General features: G+C 39.9%; 1 protein-coding gene across 1 annotated transcript; it reads right to left on the reverse strand.

Moving 5' to 3' along the window:
* Positions 1-1761: 1761 nt before the first annotated feature.
* Positions 1762-12582, reverse strand: LOC113024446 (uncharacterized). The gene is made up of 7 exons (XM_080303473.1): positions 11575-12582; positions 11076-11119; positions 10028-10171; positions 8336-8449; positions 5048-7073; positions 4234-4473; positions 1762-2380 (listed from the first exon to the last, which is right to left on the reverse strand). The coding sequence occupies exons 4-7, from the start codon at positions 8447-8449 to the stop codon at positions 2154-2156; spliced, it is 2607 nt and encodes an 868-aa protein (XP_080159599.1). The 5' UTR covers positions 10028-10171; positions 11076-11119; positions 11575-12582; the 3' UTR covers positions 1762-2153.
* Between the last annotated feature and the right edge of the window lie 5243 nt (positions 12583-17825).

Below are 17825 nucleotides of genomic sequence, written 5' to 3' on the forward strand. Positions count from 1 at the left end.
TGACAAAAGACAAAGTGACAAACTCCAAATCTAATCCAAACTAAAGACCAACTTACCTTTGAAGGCATTTATGTAGTGGATATCAAGTCCCAGTTTGTCCCTTCCAGCAGAAACATGACAGACTGCATCCTCCCGTGGAGGAATGCGTCTCCTTCGCATGTTCTCCTGTACGTTTTGATTGGCTGTATTACCAAAGCATATAAAGTATTACGATTAACGTCATCATTGTCATCATCATCAGTAGTAGCAAAACTAGCAGTAGTGTAGTTTACAGCATAAACACAGCTGACTTATTCATAGTCCTAATTTATGCCTTCTTTTAAAATGTTAAAGGCCTAGTACTCAAAATGGCGACATGTGACATTTCTGTAATGGCGACTGCAGAGAGTGATACAAGTACTGAGAAAGCTTAGGCATCAAAACTGTAAGAAGTTTTTTCTTCAGGCATATAAATAAATACACGACTAAATACACTTATACCCTTGCTTTTATTTTAGGGCTGTCAGCAGAATGGACAGACATTGGACAAACTGCCCGAAATTAGCTAACAGCGACATCAGGGATTTTGACTCAGACTGCGCTGGTTTAATTGTTAATCGCGTTAGTCGCGATGTCGGCATTAACACGTTTAAGCCACAATAATGCTTTAACACCGAGTAAATCCTAACACGGGTTAGCCCGCTTTATCGCGTTGACGCGGTTAGTCGTCAGCCCTATTTTATTTACTCAATGACAAACGCTGGGGCCGTTTTACTTCTTCAAAGACTCACTAACAGTCCATAAAGCATAAATTAAACCAGTTTAATATAGGCCTGTGCACCTATAATTTCATATAGTATTAAAGTCATGGTGCATTTTACATTAAAAAAGGCTTACCTTTGTGTTTTTAATCCGTCTTCGTATTGCCGTCGACATACACTTGTTAAAGGGCACATTTACAAGTCATGTTTTAGGGGGACACATGAATACACAGCAAAAAGTCGAAATGTCCCCGGAGCCCAGGTACAGCGCAGGTCAAATGTCAATCCATACCACATAGACGCACTCACACACACATACACACACACACACACACACACACACACACACACACACATACACGTTTTTCCAGTCACGTGGGGACTTCCATCTAGGAGGTTACGCGTGGGGACACAACATTTCTAAACGTAATAGAGGTATTATTAAGGCATAATTTGAACTCTTAATTTTTTTAGGGATCAAACATCTATTTTGGTACCGCAATTTGTTAAATTTAAAAAATCCAATTTTTGTCAGGTTTTTCTACCTGGTGGGGACACAGCTTTTATGTCTTTTCACAAACCACCACCAGGTGACACTGTTGCACGTTTACAGTTAGAGGGTGTATATATAGGAATTTACAACCCAGAGTAATCAAAGCTGGTATAATGAAAAAGCTTTCAAGTGCTGGTTGGATTTCAGAGAATGGTTTCTGCTACAATTTTCATTTATTGAGTTTTATATTGTTTTTGTTATTTTGTCATTACCCCTTGTATTTGTTCACTGGACAATTTGTGCACTGGCCTCTGCTTTCAATAAAAAAAAATGTTTCAACTAAAGAGCATAGCTTTCCAACTTTTCTTTTATATATACACAGTATAAAAAAAGAACTCTCCCTGCTCAAAGTTAACCTGAACAGCAAAGAAAACAATCTTTTCAATACTAATGTATCATTGCTGTCATGGCTGTGTGTAGACGGGCAGGAAATGGTGGACCCAAAATGCAGACTCACGGAGACGAAAGTGAGCTGAAAAAGCAGCTTTATTGCTGGACACAAACTAACTTAAACTGAGAATACAAACTGAGGAAACACGGGCGGAAACACAGCAAGGTGAGGGTACGATGCGACACGGAACTGAGGGAGACGCCGACATAAATACACAGGGGAATAACAAGGAGCGTCAGAACACACGAGGAACACAGCTGATACAAATCACAAAGACGAGGGCAAAGCAAAACACATCCACATGAGGCACAGAACTTCAAAGTAAATAATAACAAAGAACACTGGGTCCCCAACCCAGCACTGTAACAATTGCCTGGTAGAAATGAGCAATCTTTTTTTTTCTCTAAACATGAGAAAATTTTAACAGTAACTGAAGCTGTTTATATTCCATTTGTTTGACATTAGCTTCTTACCTTCTTTTCACTGACTCTCGCTTTAAAGCATCAATTCGGTTTTTCACGTAAAACTTAACTCCCTCCCAACGTCTCTCTTTCAATGCTAATGGTGAACTCTCAATACAATTGAGACACTCTGCCTTCCCAGGAACCTTTCCAGAGCTGATGTACTCCATTAGAGTCTTCTCCACAGCCTTTATTTCTGCTTCAGTCCACTTCCTTCTTGTGGTTTGTGATGCCCCTGAATAAAGTAGACAGTAACTGTGTTATTCAAAAAGAAGAACAAGTTGGTGTGTAATCACATGACTCCCCTTATGACCAGATGTGATATTTGGAGTATGTCGACAAGTATATCAAAAGCTATAGGTACATTTGGACTATACTTTGTACTTGTTGGTATTCCTCAAGTATAAGTACCGTATTTTCACGACCATAAGACGCACCGTACTAAAAGGCGCAGTCTCAGTTATGTGTGCCATTATTGTATTTAACACACACATAAGGCGCACCTGATTATAGGGCGCATACAAGTATGCGTGTTTAAAAATAAAGCGGGAGCAAAACTGAGTTTGGTACTCACATTTTAATTACTTACTAGTTTACTTAAAGAACACGACTGGCAGATTAACTATGAACATAGTTGCTGTAAATGAAGCACTCTGGGTGTTGTGACTGTGTGAAAACACACTAAAACACTAAAGATAAAACACAACATCTTCTATTACTAATGGGACAAGGGCTGGTCATCCAGTTCTACACTGCAATAATGTGTTCTGTTCTGACATCACCGGTGTGAATCAGCCACAAAAGTGAACTAAACAAGGTTACAAAGAACAGTCAGGACTGCAGAGAGAATCACAGGACCTATATCTTCAGAGTTCGGAAATAGCATTACAGACCCATCACAATGTGGACACAATCTGTTGCAACCTCTACCTTCTTTTAGATGTTACAGGAGACTATATACCAAAACATTGAGACAAGTGTTATTATTTTGATGAAAACCAACTTAAATCGGTTACACAGTGTCAGTAACACCAAAACATCCACTTAGAGATTTACCTACAATTTGAAATGTACTGTTTTTAACTTCTCCTGCGTGTTTATCTAATTAATATTTTCTTAGTATTTATGTATGTATTATTACCATTATGTATTTATTTATGTATACATGTCTTTTATCAATTAAAAGTACTGACTGTTGGTTGAGGTGTATATTTTAATCTATAATGCATTCAACAGAAAGAGTACTGTGTGGGGGAGCTGAACTCTGCCTTTAGCCAAAAAGAACACGAGAGAGGCTGCTGCACAAACACCACAACTGTATTTTCAGATATACTGATCTCGCTCACTGCTCTTTTGAAGTGCTAATCAAGTTCAACTTAAATTGTAATAAACTATGGCCTTAAACTTTCCAGGCTACACAAGACTCACAGTTTGTGTGGCAGACAATCTCAGTGTTATAGGTCTGGTTACTCTTGCAGTCTTACTATACTTTAAAGATTTCCCTGACAGGACATGTTAGCTAAGCTAATAGACTCCAGCAGTAAACTACCAATAAACCTAGCAGGCTCTCTAATCACCTGTGACCTGCCGAATGCTAATTGCCTAATGTCAAACCTGCTATAAGCCGCTGTCTATGTTACTGGATAAAATAGCAGCAGCTTTTCCAGTAGGATGCAGACCGTCCGCTTTCAGCAGGTCAGGGCGGCCCCAGAAAAAAGCCCAGTTATCCACAAACTGAAATCCCAGCTTCCTTCAATTCCTGGCCAGCCAGCGGTTCAGTGACATAATTCTGCTATACATCTCATTATCTACATAAGGGACCAGAGATATTAAAGTTCTTTGTATATCTAAAGTAGAACTCACATTTTTTTAACTACTTACATTTTTTAAAGGAGGTGATAAAAGCTTCACCTCTGACATTACCTCCACAGCTGCATTTGTGACAGAGACTGACAAGTTATAGCGTGAATCCATGATATGACTGCAACCTACATCTGGTATCTTTTTCTTGTTCTTAACCTGTAATAGCCCTTATGTTAATGGTAATACTTTAGCAACAGCAGAGTAATCCCCAAGTTAGCAACATACCTGAAGATTTTGTCGATAAGAGTGACGCAGCAGGTGACGCAGCAGGTGACGCAGCAGATGACGCAGCAGATGACGCAGCAGATGACGCAGCAGATGACGCAGCAGATGACGCAGCAGATGACGCAGCAGATGACGCAGCAGATGACGCAGCAGATGACGCAGCAGATGACGCAGCATCTGTCACACTCGTGTTATCCTCATCTTCACTGTTTGATGCATCACTGTCAACAGCTACATTCTCTGGGAAACACAGCAACCATTTGGGAAAAAAAACATTAAGACTGCTCCTAAGCAATGTTACAAAGTATCACACAATAGGTGTTAGGGAGAGGAGGATAGCAGTAGTTAAAGCTCTGTATACATGTATACGTATTTGTCTGAAGGTCATCAGTCATCCAGATAACGTTTTCTAGAAACTGCATCAATTGGACTTCTTCTTAGGTTAAAGTGTTTTATTACTCTGCCAGAGAGTTTCTTCAGTCTGCATAAAGTTGGTAGAACACAAATGTATCCACCAGGTGGGTTTCATTTCACACGTGACCTGAAAAGGCTTTTTACAAATGAGCCCTTTTCAGTCTCCTATTTGAGGCCTCCTACCAATTTTCCTCAGAAAGAAGCTCCTTTCATGAGTAATAAAACATTTGTAGACAGTGTGGAAGAACAGAACTTATCATCCACCGTGCTTACGGACGCACAGTCTTAGCTACTCTACACCAATGGGAGCTCTCATCCCTCATGCGCCATCTGCATAATACTGCATGATTTTTGAAATACTTCCGATTTTAAATACACAATTTATTAACACATTTCTTACCTTGTGGATCAATGTTTATTTCGTCAAGATTTCTTCCTTTGAAATCTGACAGCTGTCCTCGTTCCATGGCCATAAGGACTTTGCTTATCTTGGCCAGCTGTAACGTCCCTTCAGGCAGTCTGTAATATTCGCGATGCACTCGAATATCATGGCCAAGGAAGTCTGCCAGATTATCCATTTCATTGTCTTTTAAGTTAAGGATCTTGGACATGGTGGCCATGTGCTTCCTTAATTTAGTAGAGGACAATGCTTCTGGTTGTTTTGCTCCACAGCTCTGCGCGATCTGTCGAACAACATCTGACCCTCTGATGTGAGTAAGTGCTTTCGTTCTCGCAAACATGAAAGGATTTTCATCTAATACTTCACAATTTCGGCGAGTGTCAACGAGCAAATCCATTGATGTCATCATATCAGGTGTGAGGAGTATGGGGACTTTTCTTCCACGTTTGCCTTTTATCTCTATTCGTTGGAAGTGCCTACAAAGCTTCTTTTCCAGGTCAGTTAAAGCCAATTCAACATCTGGATGAGTCAATGAAGTGTCTCTCAATGTGAAAGCATTAAGAGTCATTTTGGAAACTTCTCCTTCTCTTCTACGGTTGAAGATAATCACTTCACACAATGTGATTTTTGCAAGTTCTGCCCAGTGCTTCTTATTTGGTTCTTCTTTGAGCTTCGTATGACACTCCGTCCGTTGTATGTTGAGATACTGGTGCATCTTCTTCACATCTTCAGTAAAGGGAAGAAGTTGTGGAGTATTCCATTTTGCCTCAGTCAGATTTCGGAGAGCCTTAGATGATATGCACTCACTCCATTTAGTGTCACAGATTTGCTTGAACACCTTTACATTGCGAATAGTATTCTCATCACCAGCGATCATTGCTTCACATTCTAGAACATCTGCTATTTTCTTGAGATTGTGGCCTAACTTCAGTGCCAAAGATGGTGTTTTGTATGTGTTTGTTTCCTCATTCAAGCCAGCAACATTTTTCACTGCTGCAATAACATGAGGGAAATTACCTGGTACAAAGAAATCAGACACCATTTTCAACTTGCCATTTTTCTGTCCTTGGAGCACCAGTCGCCCTGTCTCACGCATCTTCTGTCTGATATAGTCGTGTTTAGTGACATCATGTCCATGCTTATTGAAAAGATGCTCCCCAAATTTCAGTATGCAACTCTCTTTGCGGACAACATTTGTTATCTCATCATCATGCATGACTTGTACCAATTTCCAAAATTGTGCATTGACACTGTCTGGGACTGGCTCTGCATATTTACACGTAGCCTGGACTCTAGATGTTCCTGGCCTTAAACCTTTGACCTTCCTGCTGAGATGACATCTCTGCATGTGCCTCCATAGTGACCTTCTCTTGAAGTAACCCTGACAATTAATACAGTGCAAGTAATCACTGGGTTTCACAGGTACACTGGATTGTTGACGAGGTATCACCATTCCTTGTCCTTTTTTAATCACCTCATTATTGTGGGCACGGTTTCCTTGATTTCTTAATAAACTCAACTGTATTTTCCGCTCTTTAGACCCTACTGGGAAAGCCATTGCTTTTGCCACTTCTGGTTTATCTTTGTGTTTTGATTGCAAATGGCGTGCCATCTTGCTGAAAGGTTTACAGCAAAACTTGCAGTAGAACTTTTTGTTGTACAATCTGCCACCATGTTTCTTCTTCTTCAGTGTCATAACCGTCACATCAGAACAATCAGGTGAAGAGGACTCTCTGGTGTCATCAAATGAAGCAGATGTGTTTCTGTCTTCTGAATCAAGTGAAGAGGATTCTTTAGCATTTGAATTTGAGGAATTGCATTGAGTTCGGGTACACCTTCTCTTCAGTTGTCGGACATCTTCCTGAGAGTTACCTGAAGTAGTTTTCCGTGCTTTTTTCTTCTTTCTTTTGTGTTGTATGAGACTTTCTGCAGAACTGTCACTTTCTTCAGCAGTTTGAGGAACATATTCTTCCTCACTGATGTCCGTACTTGATATAGGTGGGCATCCAAGCATTTGTCTGGTAAGCTAAAAAAAGAAAGAAAGAAAGAAAATAGTTACATTTCAAGACCAGAGGTAGTACATTAGTCGTTGTAACAGCTGTACTGGTATTGACAGTTGTATTAATACCATTTACGGTACCACACATGTCACCACTTAATTTGAACTAGTCATATTAAGTAATCTTTCCTCTGCTGCATCACATTTACCAAACAACCCTGGGTGGCTTTGTCTGGATATGCTGTCATTACCCAAAGACTGTCAATACAGCTGCGATGTCAACTCATTAACAGTCACTTAGGTTAGTTTTAAACATCTGGGACAATGTGATCTCTAAGCTAACACTGTTTCTAGGAAATTGCTGAACTTCGTTTTCTTTTTGTATATATATACACTAATGTTTATAGAAATTGATTTTCTTTATTTAAATATATGATATAATTTTTACCTGGATCAATTACCTTTGAAGAACATCTTTTATGTTTGTAAGGTAGAATAGTATCTACTCAAGTATCAACTGTATTCCAGGTAAACTGAAGATTTTAGTAGTGCATTGAATTTCAGGATTGTCAGGGGATGAGACTGACAAATGCTTAATTAGTAGGCGACAAAAGCATGACAGTCATTTGTTGAGCTCCTTTTATCAAATTCAAAGAAATAAATTTTACTCATAGCGCATAAATAAAATGGGCATTTTGGAACCACCTTACAAGAAATAATGATACAAATGATCCTATCACAATGAAGAATCCCGTTGCCTCACTACACAAAAGAGACTTAAAATGTGTCACAGATAAAATATACGTAGGCTTAAAAATAACAGGTATCACCTTTTATGAGAACATACAGAATATAAAGTTGATCACAAAAGTCATTACGTACTTTAAGCTATTCCTTAAAATCTTTTATTGCTAACTAAATGCAATCATACATTACTACCTATGCAAATGCAATGCTAATTGAATTTAAGCAACTGTTATTACTGTAACACCTTGAAAACCTTTGTGAACTTGAAGCACTAAAACCTCTGAACTTCAGACACTAGAAAAGACATTAAACATCAGTGTCCCTGACAATATTGATAAATGAGAAACCCCTTGTCTCAAGCTTACAGTCGTTCTATCAAGGCGTGCTCGTAATCCAAGGTGACATGATTGTACAGGAGGTAGTTATTGTAATTATATTTTTTCACAAGACTTAGTTTTAAATTTGACTGTTACCGTCTATTCACTTTGTGCTCTGTGCACAAAAATCTGAGATCTGTAGTGGAGTTGTACGAATAAACTTACAATAACACTGTCTGTCCTTCTGAGCTCAGGTACACTTGTATCCACGTCAGAATCAGCTGAAGTGGGTTTAATGATAATGGAACTGTCGCTGTCACTGGACAACTGCTGTTCCATCTGAAAAGTAAACAGAAAAAGATACAAATAACAATTACAGATTACAGGTTGTGTAAAGCGCTTTGGGGTCCTTAGGGACTAGTAAAGCGCTATACAAATACAGGCCATTTACCATAAATATAAATTACAGAATAATTATTGCTACAACACAGATTTGTAATTATGTGTGTTTATGCATTTTTGCAGCAGTTGCTCCAGCAATATCACAGTTGTTAATTTCAGATAAGATGGGTCACAGTTTTGATTTGGCCAGCAAAATATAAACTCTAAACAAGGGTTTGTTTGTTTTTGTCATTGTGAAAGGCTCACACTTTCCGGCAGGGTGGAAAGACCTTTCTGAGTATTACACTGTTTAGCATGTTGAGTTATCATAATACTGCTTTCTCATTGTGCTTCTGCACTGTACATAAAGCACCATTATTAACTGCAGATTTTATTATCAGCAGTCTGACAAGCTGTCACCACAATACACTGCTATGATCACCTTTCTCAACCTAAGCAAGTGAAGCAATAAAATCATACTATAGCATATGAAAATCATCTTCTGTATGACTCAGTGTAGCACATCTAAGCTATACTACTGCAAGATGTAATATACCTAAATCAATAAGTACACATATCAGAGAGCTGGCAGTCATGATGGAAAGAAGGAAGGTAGATTAATTGTGTGTGCAGGAGACCAGGTGCAAGGGAAGCAAGGCCAGGAGCAGTGGAGGTGGATTCAAGCAGATCTACCAGGGTGTTCATAGGAAGAGAAATGGAGTAGGGGTAATCCTGAAGGAAGAGTATGTGAATAGTGTGGTAGAGCTGAAGAGAGAGGCCATGTTGAATGTTGTCAGTGTGTATGTCCCATAGGTTGGAAGTCAGGTAGACAAGAAAGAGGAGTTCTGGATTGAGTGAGATGAAGTGGTAGAGAGTTTTACTAGGAATGAGAGACTGGTGATTGGAGTAGATTTCAATGGACATGTAGTTGAAGAAAACAGAGGTGATGAGGAGTTGTTGGCTAGGTATTGTGTTAAGGATAGAAATGCAGAAGGACAAATGTTGGTGGATTTTGCCAAAAGAATGGAAGTGGCTGTGGTTAACTCATACTTCAAGAAGAGGGAGGAACATATTGTGATGTATGACAGTGAAGATAGGTGCACACAAGTGCGCAGAAGGTGCATAAGAGACTGTAAGGTGGTGTCAGGGGAGAATGTAGGTATATATGGCAGTCTGGGCAGTATGGAAGAGTTACCAGATGACTGGGAAAGTACAGCTGAAGTGGGAGGGCAATGGCCAAGAAAGCGCTTGGGGTATCCTCTAGACAGAGAAAGGATGAAAGGAAAATGTCCAAATGAAGAGGTTAGCAAAGAAAAAGTGTGATAGTCAGAGAGATTAAGGAAGTAGACATGAGCATTGGGAGTACAGCCAAGAGAGAGGTGGCAAAGACGAAGAAAAAGACAGAAAAGGAGATGTGCTAACAAGTCAAGAGAGCGTGTGACAGCAGGATGTTAGGGATAGAGTGAGATGGAGGCAGATGATCCGCTGTGGCGACCCCTTAAAGGAGGATCCAAAAGAAGAAGTAGTACAACTAACCTTCGTATCGAGGCTACGGTGTAGAAACAAGGTCCTCTCCCTCTGGTCGTTTAACCTTTTAATTTGTGCCCTCTCGTAGCGTTGCTCACATACACTATGATGTCTCCTGAGTTTCTCGAGGCGAAGCAAGCCACGACTTTTAACCTGCAAACAAAGAAATAAATCAAAACCCTTGTTTTATTGTTTTTTGCTTTATTAGATAGTAGTGGAGAGACAAAAGACAGAACAAAGAGGGAATGAAAAACAGCAAAAAGCCTAGGTACGAAAAGAAGCCTTACTGCTAAGACAAGGCCTAATCATACCTTGTATTTAATTATAAACAACTGTATTACAATGAATGATTTGTTTTTACGGTGTCCTCAAACATTTTAATGTGGCTGACATTTGGAATTTTTTTTATTAAAATTAAGAAAAAACATAAAAATCAAGGCCACAATTTGATTTGATTCCACTTAGCTCTCACATTACAAGATGTACATATATTGACATAAATAAAATATATGGAAACAATCATCAAAACAAATACTAAGAATATTTATCACATCAGAAATCATGAATATGTATCTGCAGTGCATAAACTAATTTACTACCTTTTATATTGAGGTCCAAACTGGAGGAGTTTGCCTACTTAAAATCCTTCTACCAATTTAACCGTCTGAACACACTGCAGTCTAACCTTTACTTTAAGCTGAATGAACTGTACATATTACACATCAAACAATCCCAGAATGTTTATTTTCAACGGCAAAAACATAATGTGTGCATGTGATATTTTCAGCAATCATTCTTAGAGTCATTCTAGCACGATGTACACTGAATGAATAGTGGAAATTTCAATATTAATGGATTATTAATTGCAATATTGGCTTGACAGCTGTATAATGTGTAAGGTGTAGATGAGAACTCAAACAACCCTAAACTGCTCCTTAAATAATAATGTAAAGTGAGTATGTCAGCGTTAACCATGTGCAATGTCTATCACAGCTGTTTAAGTGCACAGCTGGTTTACTGGTCCATTTAAGAACCAAAAGAAGATGGCATATCCTACCTCTTTCTTGTGTGCAGGGTTAAAGGCATCTGTCCCATCAGCAACTGCAAAATTAAAAATGTTGACTTGGTTCAAGATGAACTAACAATAGCAAGTTGAGATTGTCTTTGAGCAATGTGTTTAATTTACAATATATTGAGTTTTGCCTTAAAATAGCCTAAACACTTGAAAGGCTGAATTTATTGGAAAAGAATAGTTGTGGCACAACCTCTACTTACACCAAATAAAATTATTTCTAGCAAAAAACAATGATTATTTCATGTTATTTACCTACAGTGACAGCAGAGTATCTGCTGAAGACACATCTGAATTGTAGCTTTTCATTTCTCTGGTGATTTGCAGTTCTATCTCAATGAGAATTATAACTGCATTTATTTGATATATTCAGGTTTGGAACCAATTGTACAATTTGCAATTTAAAAATGACAGAAGCCAATTTACAGTTTTACCAACAATGAAGAAAAAAAGCAAAATGTAGGGTAACACAGAGCTTTCTTACCTGTGCATTCAGCACTGCCATTGGTAGATGAAAAGCTTGGGCCATCCTCCTATCAGCACAAGTGAAACAGTTAGTCAAACTTTAAGGACCAACATAATCAAATTTCACTGTATTTCAGTGAGCTCCAGTTGTACAATTTGGCAGTATATTGATGTATGTTACTTTGTGACATCATAGCCTGTCATGGTGGTTATCATTACCCACAACATTTCCTAATATTTCCCTGTCTGTGAAATCTTTATGAAAGTACAGTCATTGCCAATATACAGTCAAGTGACAAAGCTACTAACTTAAATTCTGATGTATGATTAAAGCAGTACAATGACAGAAATATTTTACTACAATTTCTATGGCGATTTATTAGAATTTTGAGGGATGTAACAGATCATCAAAAACTACAGCAATAGCTTTGTCTTCTTTCCCTTACATACAAGGTTGATGTTTTGAACAGGTGGTCCTGTGATATATTACCATTCTTATATGGCTGAGCAGGGATGCTACACCTGGCAGAGGGAGGGACTGCTCTCATTGTCTAAGACAGGGGTGGGCAACTCCAGGCCTCAAGGGCCGGTGTCCCTGCAGGTTTTAGATGTGTCCTTGAACCAACACAGCTGATTTAAATGGCTAAATTAGCTCCTCAGCATGTCCTGAAGTTCTCCAGAGGCCTGGCAACAAACTAATCATGTGATTCAGGTGTGTTGACCCAAGGTGAGATCTAAAACCTACAGGACACCGGCCCTAGAGGCCTGGAATTGCCCACCCCTGGTCTACGAGCTGTTGTCAGACACAGTGACCAGAACCAGCTCAATTTTAAAGTGTGTAGTAAATTATAGATGCAGTACAGATGTACATACAGTCGGGTTTTCGTTTTAGCGTGTTCCTAACAATTTACAAACAAGCTTGTTGTGGTTAACGAGCTTGGTGACGTAGGTGAATGCAGACGCAGCATTATCATTATTCTGACAGCATGTCTCCTTAAGAAGCGTTTTATTAAATACCTTTTTAATTTTTTTAACCTTTGTCTTGTGTGCAGTAACATGTCAGGTCCCACAAACTAAAGTCTCAGCTCACCTACGCTCTCTCTGCCTGCTGCCCGCTCTGCGTGCGGGTGCTGAACCCTGCCCTCGGTCACAGATAGAGGACAGAGCATAAATCTCAACTGTATTCTCACATCTGCTAATTTCACTCACTGCTCTTTTCATGTGCTAATTAAATACAAGCTGGTTTGTCGCTCATCACCTGTGCACCGATCACATACTATGAAATAATGCGCGAGGCAGCTCACGTTCCTCCGCTGACCATGACGGTCACGGTTATGCGCCGTTCACGTGATAACCCTCCTACATGGTATCTTTTCACTGCAGCTCTAAGACGAGGTAGAGAAACATTAAATCTACTTTAAATAGTAGTAGTTCCACTAAAACACGATGTATGATGCTGAAGCTTTACAATTTTGAATTAATCCGTGCATATACGCGCATCTGTGCAGAGTGATAAAAAGGGATCGCGGATCAACTACAGCCGTAACACCATTGCAGTTTTAGTATAAATTGAAATATCAAGACAATAAAACAGCATATTTTGATGATTTGGTTTTAACGGTTTACTGTAACGGTGTAGTTTGCGTAATGTAACACTGTGTTGAAGGAAAGTATTTCGTAGCAACTAAGTACCAATAACAGAAATTCATTTTGAAAATACTATAGATGCATTAAAATAAAAATCACCACAGTCCGTAGTATTTTTACAGCCAATTGTTGCACCGTTTTAAACTTATTTTACTTGACAAAAGCATAGGCAGACCAAGATTTAACAGCAACTCAGTTAGCATCGTTGTTAGCTAACATTAGCTAACCATCAAGTCATACCATTAAGTTACAGCTGCACACGACACTGTGTGTTAATATAATGTGCAAACGCGACGCAAATTAACCCAAAAGCACAATATTATAATGTGACATAAGTCAAAACTTACCATTCTGGTTAATTCTGCACAGCTAGCTGTACTCCGCATATCGCACGTGCTTGCTGTCGGAAGCATGTCTGTCGTCTGTCAATGCGCCAAAGGAGAGCAGGTGTGGTGATCACAAAAGGAGCGCTTGATTTGGGACGAGGCACACACCAGATTAACTCCGCTCATTCTTACACATAGCGCACCGGACACTGACGGGTCATTGGTGTGTTAAAACAAAGTACAACGTCACTCAGCCATCTATGTGGGGGATGGGCATGGTCAAGGTGGGGACCAAAAATGTCAAGATATGTGTAAATTGCTGAGAACGAAGTAAATGACTCTACACATTACCTGCTAAGTGAGAAATACAATTTCTGAACTGAAATTGGTTTAATATGTATGTTAACAAATAACTGAAATAAAAATGTCAGACTGTAGACGTATGAAATTATTGTTTATGTTTTAAAACAAACTGCAATGTCACTCCGCCATCTTGACGTGCTGCAGTAGTCAGTAGGTGGGTGGGGTATGGGCATGGTCAAAATGGGGACCTCAAATGTCAGGATCTGTGTAATATATTAATGATTGCTGAGAAGAGATGAATCCACACATTACTTGCTTAATTAGAAATGCAATTTCCTAACTGATATTTGTTGAGTTGAAATGTACACAAAATATAAGCAGTAGCAAAATTAATTAAATGCAGGAATGAATAAATAATAGAAACAATACAAAAATGTAAACCAATCAACTACTACCAACCATTGTGATCACTAGACAGGTATTATTGTGAAGGACAGAATTGTGTGGACTCAAAAGTGATGCCAGGCAGGTTTCAATAAATGGTAAACTAAGTTTATTGTAAAAACCAAAAACAATAGTGGATGACACAACAGGTGAATAGAGGATAATGCGAATGTGATTGTAATTGTTTTTAAAGCCTTATATGACAAGGCAACTCCTTACCTCAGTGACCTGCAGCAATTGCAAAAACCAAAGAGATTAATAGAAACTGAGCTGACAGCGTTGTCCCGGGCCCACCCAGATCTGTCGGCTGGCCTGCATATACACATATATATAGTCTTTTTTCCTTCAAAGTTGGGGCCTTTACCAGAGGTCTGTGAGAATCAGGGTCCTATGTGGTATCTTAGGTGTCTTGGATGTTGTTCCTGAAATCTGGAGCAACTAACCCAGTCTGGGGGTCACTGGGTTCTGATTACCACAGGGACCACCGTTGCCTTTTCCCTCCACACTTTTTCCTAGCTCTTCTCATAGCCCTTGGTATTTCTGAAGCTCATTCTGCCTGATGTTGGCATCTCATGAGTTACTTGGTTAAAAAAAAATTAAAATGTACACCCTGCCTGCTAGCATCTTACACCATGGTGTGATGTGCTGGATTATTTTTAGGAGTCCTGGACAAGTCCTTAAAAATCCGAGCTGCTCTGGACCTACATCTCCTGTTGTAGATGTCCTGTAGGGAAGGGAGAGCAGACCTGTAGCAGTGTTCTGCCACACAGATCACTCTCTGAAGGGCTTTTCGTCCTTAACACAGCTGTTCCCATACCAGGATGTAAAGTTCTGTGTGAGGATGCTCTCCACAGCGCCCGAATAGATAGTCCTAAGGATCCCTGGAGAGACTCCAAACTTTCTCAGTTGTCTCAGGCGATACCGGCGCTGCCTAGCCCTTTTGGACTGTGAGCAGTCCATGTCAGTTCTAAGGAGATGTCAACCCCAAGGTACTTGAAGGACAGCACCCTCTCCACGTTGATGGCCAGGGGCTTGTAGTCTCGCCGCTTTCTCCTACTAAAATCCACCACCAGCTCCTTGGTCTTGCAGACGTTCAGTTGGAGGTGGTTTTCTCTGCACCAAGATGCCAGGTTCTTCACCTCGTCCATTAGGCTGTCTAATCGTTGTTGGAGATGAGGCCCAACACCACAGCATCATCAGCAAACTTCACGATGGCGTTTGAGCCTTGAGTGGCCACACAATCAAGAGGTGTAGAGGGAGTATGTAGTGGCAAGAGTACGCACTCCTGTGGCACTCCTGTGTTGGTAGTGATGCTGTCAGAGACACACTTACCCACCTTCACGACCTGCGATCTACCAGTAAGGAAGTCCAGCACCTATGCACACAAACTGTTGTTAAGTCCAAGATCCCCCAGCTTTGTGAACAGTCTATGGGGCACTATTGTGTCAAATGCTGAACTGTAGTCTACAAGCAGCATTCTCACATAGTTACTCCGTTTCATGTCCACGTGGCTTAGGGTGGTGTGCAGGACGTGGGAGATGGCGTCTTCTGTAGATCTTGTCGGTATGCAAACTGGAGTGGGTCTGTGCTGCTGGGGATGTAGGAGGAGATAATGTTGTTCAACAGCCTCTCAAACACCTTCATAACCACAGAAGTCAGCGCAATCGGCCGGCAGTCGTTAAGGCATGAGGGCTTGTTCTTTGGCATGGGGAGTATAGGTAATCTTTTGAAGCACGTGATGAGGTCACCGTCCTCAGTTGTCAGGCTGTAGTTAGTGCTGGCCACCTAGCAAGGTATGCTTTTGTTTCTTTTTGTATGTGGGATTCTAAGGTAATTGGTTGCTATGTTCCCTTCTGGTCATACAATTCCCTCAATTCTGAACATCTTCCCTCTCTTTATTTACCATTTACCATATTACTACATATCAAGTTTTAGTGACATTGCTATGTTATTAGAACAACAGAACTTAATGGTTTAGATCTGTGTCATTATGTTCATTTACCACTGGCATGTAGCTTGAAGAACATTAGAACTAACCCCAACTAAAAAAAAGAGAAAAGTTTTCTGGCTAAAAATTCATTCATATTACATTTCAAGATGCAGGTATGTACTAAATGCAAGTACGTGGCAGATGAAAGAAAGATGAGGATAAAAACAGGTGATAAAAAAGAGTATTTTATCACATTCAATTTTAATTTGATAATTCAGCACATGACTTAAAGCACACAGAGACACTTTAAGCCACAGCCAAGCTCTGTATTGTATATCTAAATGGGAAGTCATCCAGAAAATCTTGCATATCCTTTAAACAGGCTACAATCTGGATGATTTGGTGTTAAAGAGACTGTTAACAGTAAGAACTCAGAACATATTAAATCCACAATGCTGGATTAGATTTAGATTCAGATCAGGATAGGAAAATTTAATACTGGCCATAGAGTGACAGTTGTCAGAAATCACAGTATATCAATTCATGTTGCTAATCATCCTTTGGCTACCCTGAGGTACCCTTGAGCATGGTACCATCCCCCACATACTGCTCCCCGGGCGCTGGATTGGTGGCTGCTCACTGCTTCACTGAGTGAATGGGTTAAATGCAGAGACTAATTTCCTACAGGATCAATAAACCATATCATATTATTATTATTATTATTAGTAGTAGTAGTAGTAGCTAGAGAGAGGTCAGAGAGTACATTATGACACCTCATTGCGATGAACTAATCACAGGGAAAAACTGAATTAAAAAGATAACCCCAATTAATCATCTTTCATGGTGCCCTTTAATCTTATGTAAAAAGCCCATTACCCCTTTTCCACAAAGCCAGTTCACGTATCGATTCATGCTAAACTTGGAACTTAGTTTTGTTTGCATTTACACTGCTAGAGAATCAGCTTTTAGCCAGGACAGCTGGTTCCAGGCTGGCACCAACTATTTGCTGTGTACAACTCATAACCCATTCAGGGAATTTTGAAGGCAAGGTGTGTTTTAAGATATTTGAATAAAACTCAATAGATGACCACAGAAAATGGGGAGTGATGGTGGTGTGGGCTTCATTCCCTGGGGGCTTTGAACTTCCAACAGAAGATGGCACATGTGCAGGGTCCGGAGAGAACAAAGATGTGAGTAAAATGGTAAAATGGTAAATGGCCTGCATTTGTATAGCGCTTTTCTAGTCCCTAAGGACCCCAAAGCGCTTCACACTATATTCAGTCATTCACCCATTCACACACACATCCACACAGTAGAGGTCCAGAGAGAGTACAGAAGACTCAACAGATGAGTGTATAGGAAAAGGCATTACAGGTGTCCTGATGGAGGTACTAATGTTGTATTTTACCAGTGTGTGCTTGGCACTAACTGCCATGAGTGGCTTGTGATAGTTTGAGCAAGTGAGTTCACCTAATGATGTGCTTTATTTGACATTAGCCTAGATGCTAATTAGCAGTAGCTAATCACCAATGTTGATCACTAAAGTCGACTGTGGTAGTACACCTAGCGGGAGGTGCTACGAGCTCACATGGCTTGTAGCTGTGCAAGAGAGCAAGCTTG

The sequence above is a fragment of the Astatotilapia calliptera genome, chromosome 7 (assembly GCF_964374335.1).
Source record: "Astatotilapia calliptera chromosome 7, fAstCal68.1, whole genome shotgun sequence".
NCBI classification, from domain to species: Eukaryota; Metazoa; Chordata; class Actinopteri; order Cichliformes; family Cichlidae; genus Astatotilapia; species Astatotilapia calliptera.